Source organism: Alligator sinensis, unplaced genomic scaffold (genome assembly GCF_000455745.1).
Source record: "Alligator sinensis unplaced genomic scaffold, ASM45574v1 scaffold84_1, whole genome shotgun sequence".
In the NCBI taxonomy this organism is placed as follows: Eukaryota; Metazoa; Chordata; order Crocodylia; family Alligatoridae; genus Alligator; species Alligator sinensis.
The window spans coordinates 1119339-1130328 of record NW_005842268.1 but is presented as its reverse complement, the minus strand read 5'-3'; the positions used below and the strand labels follow the sequence as shown (position 1 = coordinate 1130328).

Below are 10990 nucleotides of genomic sequence, written 5' to 3'. Positions count from 1 at the left end.
GCTGGCCGGGGCTCGTCAGGGGTCCTGGGGTCGATGCTGGGGTCCCTGGGCTCTCGGGGGTGCAGCGGGCTTACACCCGCATGTCTTGCAATGGACCCGGGACTCTAATGAGGCTTATGCCATTGCTGGGCCCTTTTTAAACTGCACGCATGCGCAGAAGGGCCGGCTGGTGCCTCAGTGCTTTTTGGGGGTTAAGGGGGGGTCCCTCCCCTCCACCAAGGGAAGGAACAGGTGGGTGAATTCCCCCTAACCTGGCACGCACGCCTGCAGGGGAGTCGTGCGGCTCCCTGTGGGGCTGGGCCAAGTAGGAGCCGGGGGGGGCGGGGGCGTGACCCTCCTCGGCCCACTTAGCCCGCTCCCATCTGACTAGATAGCAGTATACAGTGTATCATTATCATTTGGGCTGCTGCAGGTATACGCAGATACATAGATACCACTTATACAATGGTAAAATTAGAATTTTACTTTAGCTGCTGCACAGATCTTGGCAACATTTTACAAAATATCTATGGCAGCTATATATTTTACAGATGGGGAGGCCAAGGCAGATAAGCTGGATGACTTGCCGAGCACCACATATTGATGTTCAACAAATGTAGTTTTTAAAGGGGAAAAATCTGATGCTGGGGAGTACACATCAGCTGTTTTGGTGTAATTCCTACCTCTGCATGCTTCTGTAGCGGTACGAGTAGCTGAGGCCGTGTATAGATGTTCAGTTTCCCCTGGATGAATCTCTGCTTTCCCAGGAGAAACAATGAATGTACAGATGTTTAGGATTTTCCTCCCAGAGCAAAAATGTATGCTCTAGGAGAGAAATAACCTAGGAGCAGCAAGGGTTAAATCACTCACAAAAGAGTTTTTGTAGACATACTCTGTACACCTTCATTTCTGAGAGAAGCTACAGCACAGTCCTCCAGGAGCAGCAGAGTCTAGCAGCAACACAGTTTCCCAGGGGTGGAGGGAGGGGGAATGCCGAAGGACTGTGTTCTCTTCTGAGAGGAACCACAGCATGTACAGATGTTTGTTCTCCCAGGAGAAACTTTTTGGGAGTGATTTCCTGGGAATGAGTTTCCAGCAGTCATTTTCACTCTGGGAGAAAAATGTACGTAAGTATGTATGCTTATGTGTTTTTCCTGGGAGAGCAGCGACTCTCCCAGAAGAAACAGGATGTCTGTATGAGGTCACTGACTCTGAGCATGAAGATCAATTCACTGGTATGCCTCCTTCACACTGTGTACAGCTAAAACTTGCTCTCTTCCTTCTTCCATAACTCTGTCCTAAAAATGAAAGCATCACATTCACCATGATTTTCAGCCCAGCATTGCAATGATTTTCCCTCAGCTTATTCTTGAGTGACTTCTCTATACTGCTTGAGAGCAGTACATACAACCAAATGAGCTAGTTGCTACTGACTTGGACCACAAATAAAGTTCATGGGAGAATCCAGTTTGTAAAATATATCTGAAGGCATGCCCAATGTTGTTGAATTTCTTTATGATAAGAAGGTCATACAATACTGATTTTTATTGTATTGATTGTATTGGTGTTTTTGATTGATGGCTGGGCAAATGATAGACTGCCCTGCCCACGCAAATTTACCCGCTATGTGTTGCTATGTGTTTTTTGGCACGGTGAGATACCTAGTACTTACTGAACATTTTATGGTTCCATACTATTGTAAAAGATGCATAATTCCAAAAAAAGAAAATAAGTAATCTACTATTGGTGTACAATACATGTATCACTCATTGTTAAAACTAGTAAGATATACTTTTGCCAACTGAAAAATCAGCAAGAAAAATGATATTTAGAAAAAATTGTCCCTGACTGCATTTTTTAAACATCTAGCATCTTTACTTTGCATCACTGTAAAAAATACAGCAGAAGCTAATATATCTTTTTCTTATTTTATAGTTTGGGAACACATGCTACTGCAATTCAGTTCTTCAGGCACTTTATTTTTGTCGCCCATTTCGAGAAAAGGTTCTAGCATACAAGAGTCAACCAAGGAAAAAAGAGAACCTTCTTACATGCTTAGCTGACCTCTTCCACAGCATAGCCACCCAGAAGAAAAAAGTTGGAGTAATACCTCCAAAGAAATTTATAACAAGATTACGAAAAGAAAATGGTAACTTCATTTTTCTTTTTTTTCCTTGTGTAGCAATTGAATCAGCTGTGTGTTAGAACTGAAATTGAACTGTTTTCTCATTCTTAAAAGTAATGAATTATTCCTGTATTGTGTGTGTGTGTGTATCATTTGCTAAACACAAGAATACAACTGATGCTGTGCAGGACAAAATCAAAATATAGAACAAAGTTGAAATCTTTTTGGTGCAGGATCTATTTCCACTTTTGTCTTGTATAGACTTAAGCACAGTGGGAAGTAATAGAGGTGGTTTCGGCTGTTTAATAATTGTAGATTTGGACAAAAACACATTTTTAAAGTTTTTCCACTATAATATTTGTCTCTCATGTACTGTCTTGGTTCATATCTAAATTAAATATTTGAAATTTTTTTGTTTCAAAATTTAATCTTACTTGCAAGAAGATTATTAATTAAATGTAAGGGGGAGGCAATGCTTTCTTTAGGTTATATCTCTTATTGGACCGGCTGCATACTTCAGATAGTCACACAAGTTTTCAAATGCAAGACAGATTTCCTTTAGCTCTGAGGAGAGAATATTTGAATGTAGCAACTGAAGTACAAAAGTACAAAAAAGTTATCTTTCCATGTAAAGGCTTTAACTCTGGAAGGTCTTGACTTCAATTTCAGTTCAATTAGTGCATCTTTAACACTTTTTTATTTATTAGGATTAATATGTTCTCTAAAACTCAGTAATGTGCTTAATAACCAGTCCTTTTAGTGTTATGAATACTTATAATTTTCTGAGATTTATAGAGATGTCATTGTCATGCTTGCTGTTCAGAACATTTTTTGTAAGAATTCTTTATAAAAAAAACCCTATAAACTAAAGTCCTGCTAGGGCTTTCCTGTGCTAGCCCATCCCCCAACAAGCTGTAAGCTTACTAATTTGAGTGCAGAGCGCCTTCCTAGACACCCCCACCATGGCTTCCTGCTTTCCCTTCAGCCACACTCGTGCCTCACAAGCAAAGCGGCTAACAAAAAAATCAGCCAAACTGAATTTAAACCTTCCTCTGGGTTTTGCACTATGGTAACTCCTACCCCACTTTGATCTGTCTCCTTCCAGCTCTCTAAGCTACATTTTGTGTTGCCTGTGGATCCCTCTCTTCCAGCCTTATTCCTAGAAGTTCCTTTCCCTGCAAAGTTCAGAGTCAGACTGACTTTTCTGCCTCAGGAGTTGGGCATATATTCCCATGGGCTCCACTCCTTTCAGTCATCTGATCTCTGATTCCCCAAACCAGGCACAGGGCTTTCACCTTTGCCCATTAATAACTCTTCACCCCTCTGTTGCAGCCTACCCAGCTGCTCTTCAGTCTCTACTTTATATCTGGAGCTCTTCTCTTTGCTGCTGGTTGTAGGGCAGCTTCATCCCAAATAGTTACTTTCAGGTTTATCACTCCTGTCACTGTCTTTTCTGGAATGCTTGCTTGCTTGCTCGCAGCTGGCTGTAGCTCAGCTGCCTGTAACAGATCTCATCCCTATAATACTGTTTTCTCACTCTTACAAATAACAGAGGTTAGGGCCTCTTGTTACATCATTGAATAGCAACTTCTAATTACAACTGACCTTGGATCTATTGAAATGAGGATCTAGAAGGTGAACATTTGGTCCCTTGAGCCATACAGTCCTTTTGTTTCTAGAATAAATTGTTTGTGCATCATTTCACTGAACAGGAATTCCAGGGGGACAGAAATGGAGTCAGATAACCTTCAGAGCTAAGTACAAACTAGAAAGACTTAATCATAAGAATGACTTGTATTCTTTTTAGTATAGACTTAAAGAGCCAATGGCTGACTTGCCAGGTGGCTGTTAGTTGGTGGTTCTGTACACTGTTTAATAATATTAAACTTTAAGATGAATGACTTCAGAGATGTAGACATGTTCATAATAGTTTTGCAGAAAAATGTACAAGTCAAATGTATAGACTTGTATTTATATACCATATATCCAAACTGTATTCTGCTTTTACAAGTCTCTAGGCACATAGGACCAATCATAAAGAATTTATGGCCTTTGAATCTCCCGTATGATCTTCTGTCTGTATCATCTCTGGACTCTTAATTAAGAATATACGATAATGATCTTATAGCATGTCATTCTGTACGTTTATAGTCACCTAAGGAGTGACTGAAGAGTTCTGTTTCTGTTGTTCAAACCACTTTTAATTATAGGATGAATAATAGCAAGGACATCTATGGGGTTTGATTCACTGTGCTTTAATGTCAAACTATGCATTGGGCATGCAGCCCAATGACATGTGTAATGCAATGCTGCTAAGAACCTTATGAGACTTGTAGCGTTTGTGCCACCTGAACTTCTTTAATTAAATAGAGGGTTTATGCCTGGTTTGTTTTGGCAGCTAATATTTGCTTGGCTGTCAAGAGACAAGTGACTTGGCATGTAAGCTGCTTGGTTCATAGGTTCTCATGATCTGTGGCACTCTTTGTTTAATGTCTCCAAGTAAGTAATGTCTCTGAAACTATCATTGCTTTCCCTGTTCTGCCAGCAGCTCTCAGTATTTTTTTTCTTTATGTAAAGAAATATTATTCTCTCAGACCATCTAAAATTCATAGTTATTTCCATATGCACAGCCTCAAAAATACTTTCCTAAGAAGCAGGCTTCATTGAGTATTTTCTTTTATTCATCTTCCTAACTGTGGCAGCCATCCTTTCACTGTGGGCTGACTTTAACTATGTATATCCTTGAACTAAGCACAAATTGCCCACTGTAATTAACTGAGGTACAAACATGATTTCTCTTACATGACACATCTACAGAAGCTCCCCTGGAAGAATGACATGCTTACTCTGTGGCCATAAATGTTTTTTGTATTGGCAGCAAAGGAGAACTGTTCTTTTCCCTTGTGCAACATACTACTCAGTACGAATGAACAAGTTGTTGGTTAATAAGTGTAACCCAGGTATACCGAGGGTGTGTGAGACCACCTGGTCTCGAACATCTGGTCACATGTGGCCTTGGCCTGAGTGGCTGGTGGTGTTCGCCCTATGGTCTCCTGTAGGCCGTTGAGTGGATGTTTATTCCTGGAGCGGCCTCCCCCAATCTCTCCTGCCACAACTTTGAATGTTATACCAGTGGGGGGGCTGACCACTTGGGGTCCCTCTGCAGCGTGGAGTCTGTCCGGCAGTCGTCTGTGGGGCCCCACCTCCCCTACACCCCAGCCTCATGCCGACCCTCGGCGGATCACTGAGTCTTCTCGGCTGTACTCCTGATACTGTTGTACTCCTGGTTACGGTAGCTTTAGTAGCCCTCTCCTGTCCTAAGTACTAGCTCCCTAAGGGTGACTCGCTTAGTTAGCCTTGAGTTGTCTGCAATCTCTAACTCTGGTCCTGAGACCAACTCCGCCCAGGTCACAACGCCTGACTCGTAGCCCCAAACAAAGTTGGAGCACGAAAAGAGCTCCAATGCAGCTACCTAACCAGTATCGCCTTGTCCTACTCTTCAGCCCCTCCAAAAGGAGGAAACACAAGGAACCCACAAAACAAAAAACACTACTATGTTGCAAGGAATCCGTGCAGTCCCCTCCCTGGTCCTTCCGCCAGGGGTACAGGACAGCTTACTCCCTATGAACCTGCAAGGGGTTAGACCTTGTGTGTGGCCAGGGTAGCCTGTGGCCTCTCACCCAGGTCGTCTCCCCCTTTACTCAGCCCTATGAGGGTTGTGGCACCTCTCCTCTTCTCCCCTGTTAGGGAAGTCTCTCTTCCGGTGTCTCGCAGCACCTCCACGGAAGTCTGGCTGCTTCTTACATTAAGGGTCAGCACCCAGCCTCTTGCTGCCTTGCTTCACAGCCCCTCTCGCTGCTCCCGTATGGTACCTCCCGGAGGGAGAGTCTCCTCTGCCTCCCAGGTGCCTCCGACGATCCTACCTGCAATAGAGTAGAGAGCCTTGTCCAGCTCTCCTGTCCCTCCAGCGCTGCTGCCTTTGCCGGCATCAGGAGCCTCTTCTGACTCTTCGGTCCTACCAGCAAGCTGTCCTCCGCTGGAGCAGAGAGCCCCTGCTGGCTCTCTTTCTCTGAGAGAATCCCGGGTGGCGTCCGGTGTTGGTGCCTTCCCCGGTTCCGCTCTCCGTCCTGCCCCACCTTCCCTGGGGGTTCGCTTTATCCCTGCCAGCCAGTGATTGCCGATGACATCACCGGCTGGCTTCAGGCTCACAACCCGCGCGGGTTTCTTCCCTCATTCCAGCTGCGACATGGGTCCTGTTGCGGGTAAGTATTTTCCTTGTGTTATTTTTGTGTTTACTTTCTTTTTTTCGTGTGGTTCTTGTCCCTGGGTGTCCCCATTTATATTTTGGGGTCCTTTCCACTGCTCTCCTCCTCCCAGCCAAATAGAGAGGAGGTGACAGGCTAGGGTATTGAGAGAGGGATGTCACCACCTACATGCGGATCCCTCCGTTTCCCTATAGAGACAACCCCACGAGTGTACACTTAACTATATACAGTTTTATTATTACAAATATAATTAAAATATTTACATGGCAGAACTAATTGAATACCCGATATTACAAAATAACTTTCATAATCTCCAAGTCAAGAAATGAGTTACCCAACCCAATGAATCCAATAATATTCACCCCAGTGGGTAAAACCCAGTACTTAAAAATATGTACACAACTGACCCAAAGATTTCTTCAAGCTCTCAAACCCATCAACATCATGGTTAACAACACTAAAGCAATAAGAACAATATTATTTATAAAATATAAAGTGCAACATAAACTCAGAACCTCAACCACATAGGAGTCTAATTATGAATTCGTTTCCCAAGCCTGGAGAACAGGGGTCCCCCCACCCCCTTTCAACAGGGCCTCGGGACCCACCCTCTGGGAGAGGTCTTCCACCCAGCTCTAGTGAGGCCACTCCTCCCTTCTTTTTCAAGGCCCCAGTGCTCCAATAACTCACAGCCCTTCTGATGGCCTGGCTTGTCCCAGCATGATGCTCCCCTCTGGGGTCTCTTCTCCCACGCTGCCTCCAGACTCCCCTTGGCCTGGGCCCCCAAGCCTTGCAATGTCGCCTGCTTCGGTCCTTTCTGCCCTCTGCAGATTTGCTTGCACCGCTCTATGCCCCGCTCTGAGCACTGAGGGCTAGCTGCTTCACCCAGCAAGTTTACTGGGCTCCCAAGTGCCCGCCTCAAACCGGCACAGCTTTCCCCATTCTCCATGCCCTGCTTGTCACTGGAGCTCTTTCAGCTCACCAGGGTCCTATGCAGGGCTGTGGCCTTCCAGTTTCATACCGGGTGGCTAACCTGAGCAGCCTTTCACTGCTTACCACTCCTGGACCTTGCTCAGATCCTGTGCACAGTGGTTGCTGGCCACTTGCTGGGGTCTGCAAGCTCAAGCCGCCTTGCTGTGCTCCTAGGGCCTGGACTCTGTGCATCAGACTATGCACCATGACAAGCCCAAAGGTGTCTCACCCTCCCAGGGCTGCTCCGTGCAGTGGGTCCCTGCAGAGTGACGAGCCTGAGGGTCTCACACCCTCCTAGGGTTCTTTAGGAGCTCAGGGCTATTCCCCGCTGGGGCAGCTCATCCCCATCTTTTCTCACTCCGATCTTCCTTCAGCTCCCCTGTCGCATCTGCTCATGTGCCAGGCATGCTGCTCCTTTTATACACTTCAGGGGCTCCATCCCCAAAGTTCTCCGGACCTGGCAGGGTGAAGTCTCAAGCCAGGTCTGGACTGTTCCTTGACCCCTCCCTTCAGGGAAAGGACATGGCCTTGCTTACCCTGGCTTGCTTCTGATTGGTGGATGGGCTCCACCAATTGGAATTGCAGATTCTTGAGCCCAGGACTCATCCGGAGCTCAAAAGGTGAGTCTGCTACATAAGCATTTATTTCTTCATGAAATTGCTAATTCATTTCCTAGTGTGAAATCTGATAGAGGCAAAGACATTCTTGAGGTAGTATCCTGAAGGACTGTTAAAGCAGTGATCAAAGTACTGCCCTCCTGAAATCAGAATTTACTCCGAATGCAGTATGAAAAAATAGAGGTTTGTGAAGGAGTAAACCCAAGTGTATGTAGCAACCCTACTTCTTCTGCAGATAAGGGCAAGATACAAGCATGTGCCCTTGAAGCCATCATCTGCTTGGGTAAATGAATCTGGATCTCTTCCACCCTGGGGGAGAGTGTAATTCTATTCTACCCAGGGTGGAAGTAGATTACTACAGTCACAAACCAAGGTACTATTAACCAAGGTACAGTATTGTAAACATTAAAAGATTGAGTCTGCAGTGTCAAAACCTATTTTGATGTTTTGGTGATGATCATCTGCCATTATCTCATTAGTCTTAGCTCAGTTTTTATGCTAATCTGGTAATGCTGCTTCTGCACCACCTTTTTTAAAACTGCTCTCAAAGTTGGAGAACACTCATTCTAAGTACCTGCATGCGTAGATGCTTTGTCTATAATAGTTCTATTAGCACCTATCAGAACTACATGTTGGAATCTGTAAGGTTGCACTTATGATAGTGCAATGGTAGGTTGTTTTTTATTTTTAAAAGCTGATGTAAACTTGGCCTCTGAGGCCAAAATGGCTGTGGTACTTTATTTCTGTTCAACACTGTCTAAAAACCCTATACTTTAAGGTGCCCTTTGTGTACGATCCATTCTACAGATATTTTCTTGCACTTGCAGTAAGATTTTTCTTATGGAAACTGACCTCTCATTTTAATACTTCCTTAGTGAAACAGTCATGTTTCAAGCGCTTAGTCATGCATGGTTCAACACATAGACTAATGTTGATTTTTGTCTAAATCTAAGGACCTGTTATTTGCCTGACTAATCTGTGAAATTGTTCTGTATTTTGTAGTATTCTTAACCATTCATTTTAAAGATAGTACTGTGTAATCATTTTAATAGTTTATCTTATTTGTGTTTTATAACAAGTATGTATGAGTGGAGTATAAATGAAAAAGTGTTCTCAATATTTTAGTCAAGTCTTAAAGACTCATAAAACAGAAGGAGCAATAAGATGTTACAGTTTCTTAATACAAGTGATTGTGAAACATCCTAATAATATTGGTATTTCAAGGCATTTATACTTCATGCCATTTCCATAAGCACATTTGGTATTAGGAAACTTTTGCTAACAATCCTTCTGTTAATATAATATGTAGCTCTGTCAAACATATGTAGAATATCTCATTCTTTTGAAATGTTCTAATGTCATTGTTTTACCAGTATTTGAAAAGTTAAAATTGATGGTGTATGTCTACAAAAATATCCAAGAAGGTCTGTATTTTGAAAACTCATTGGAATTTTCATCATAGATTTTAGCTACTTGTTTAATCTGTTTCTATTTTTATAGAGCTCTTTGACAATTACATGCAGCAGGATGCACATGAGTTTTTAAACTATCTACTAAACACAATTGCTGATATTTTGCAAGAGGAAAGAAAACAGGAAAAACAAAATGGCCGCCTACCTAATGGCAGTATTGACAACGAAAACAACAACAGCACACCAGACTCAACCTGGGTTCATGAGATCTTTCAGGGAACATTAACTAATGAAACAAGATGTCTTACTTGTGAAACTGTAAGTTTGTGTTTTATAAGACAAATTCGTATTTCACACCTTCAAAACCCATTTCTTTAATATGCAGTTAAAATGATTTTAAAATTGTAATTTATACTCCCTTTATTTTTTTGGATTTGTACACATGATTAACATGCAAGGATAATTTTTTTTTTTAATGTAAGCTTGAATGTGACCAAGGCCTACTTATATTTCTCACTTGTATAATAATAAGAATATATTTAAATAAATAAACAGTTTCTTTAAATAAGAAGTCATTATTTAACTTTAGGAGGAAAACTGTTACTGGCCAGTGAAAGAACTGAACAAACTCTGGAATGGAAAATGTGCATTTATATTTTTGAGCCATAGTCTCATAAACGGATTCAGAATTTATATCAGTATAACCTTGTCATGACCCCACCAAATTATGGGTGTTTGTGGATTGCCATGAATATTTTCTTGTGTTTATTTCTCTGATATTGCGTGTGTGGTCTTGCTAGAAATCCAATGTTATGCTGTATCCATTTATGTCACTTTATCATTGTAAAAATATGTTATGCTGTCTATATGTATCTTTATTATTTTAGTCGTGTTTTAATTAAAGGAACTGAGGGATGCATACAGATTTCTCTCCATTTATGCGGGTTCTTCATATGCGAATTCACTCTTATGCAATGAGCATATTTAGACCCATAATTTATCATATGCGAGGTAAATTTGCTCTTATTCGATCAGCATAGATGCCCCTCCACCCAAGCAGGTAAGTCTGTGGGGGAAGGGGAAAGGACCGTGGACGCACTCACCCCAGTCCTGGCTGCAGCAGACCCAGGAGCAGCCGACAGCAGCTGCCTGCACCAGGGCATGGCGCACCCCAGGAGCAGAGGTGGGTGGGGACAGGCAGAGCACGGTGCAGCCCAGTGGCTGCAGGCAGCTGGCACCGGTTGCTCCCAGGGCTGCTGCAGCTGGGGCTGGGGTGAGTACCGCTCTGTTCCTTCTGCTTTGCTGCCTTGTGCAGCCCCAAAGACGGCACCCCTTCCCTAGTCCCAGCCTCACTCCCTCCCTCCCTCACTGCCATGGGAACCTATCCCTATTTGAACATTGTAAAGTGGGTTTGCTTTACGCAAATTCAGTTTATGCATCATTCTCCGGGAATGCACATACAGCATAAATCGAGGGAAACCTGTACTTAAGGAAAAGAGAGTGGCATAACTGCTAAGTATCTCGGGACATTGTGCTGTTAGACCAAGGACAATTGCCGCTCCTGATCACGGACAGAAGGGGCCACTGGTAGGATAGGTATCCAAGGTATTGTCTGCTTGT

General features: G+C 43.2%; 1 protein-coding gene across 5 annotated transcripts in view; it reads left to right on the top strand.

The window, feature by feature from the left end:
• Positions 1-10990, top strand: part of USP12 (ubiquitin specific peptidase 12) — a 58334-nt gene that overhangs the window by 19997 nt on the left and 27347 nt on the right. For 4 of the 5 annotated variants that reach the window (XR_003095047.1, XM_025209099.1, XM_025209098.1 and 1 more), the window contains exons 3-4: positions 1915-2128; positions 9459-9688. Coding sequence is in view for 4 of the 5 variants with exons in the window: in XM_025209099.1 (XP_025064884.1) it covers positions 9476-9688 (213 nt within the window). In the remaining variant the exon portion in view is untranslated. Of the gene's footprint in view, positions 1-1914; positions 2129-9458; positions 9689-10990 lie in introns of those variants that run through there. The other variant, XM_025209100.1, reaches the window with a different exon arrangement.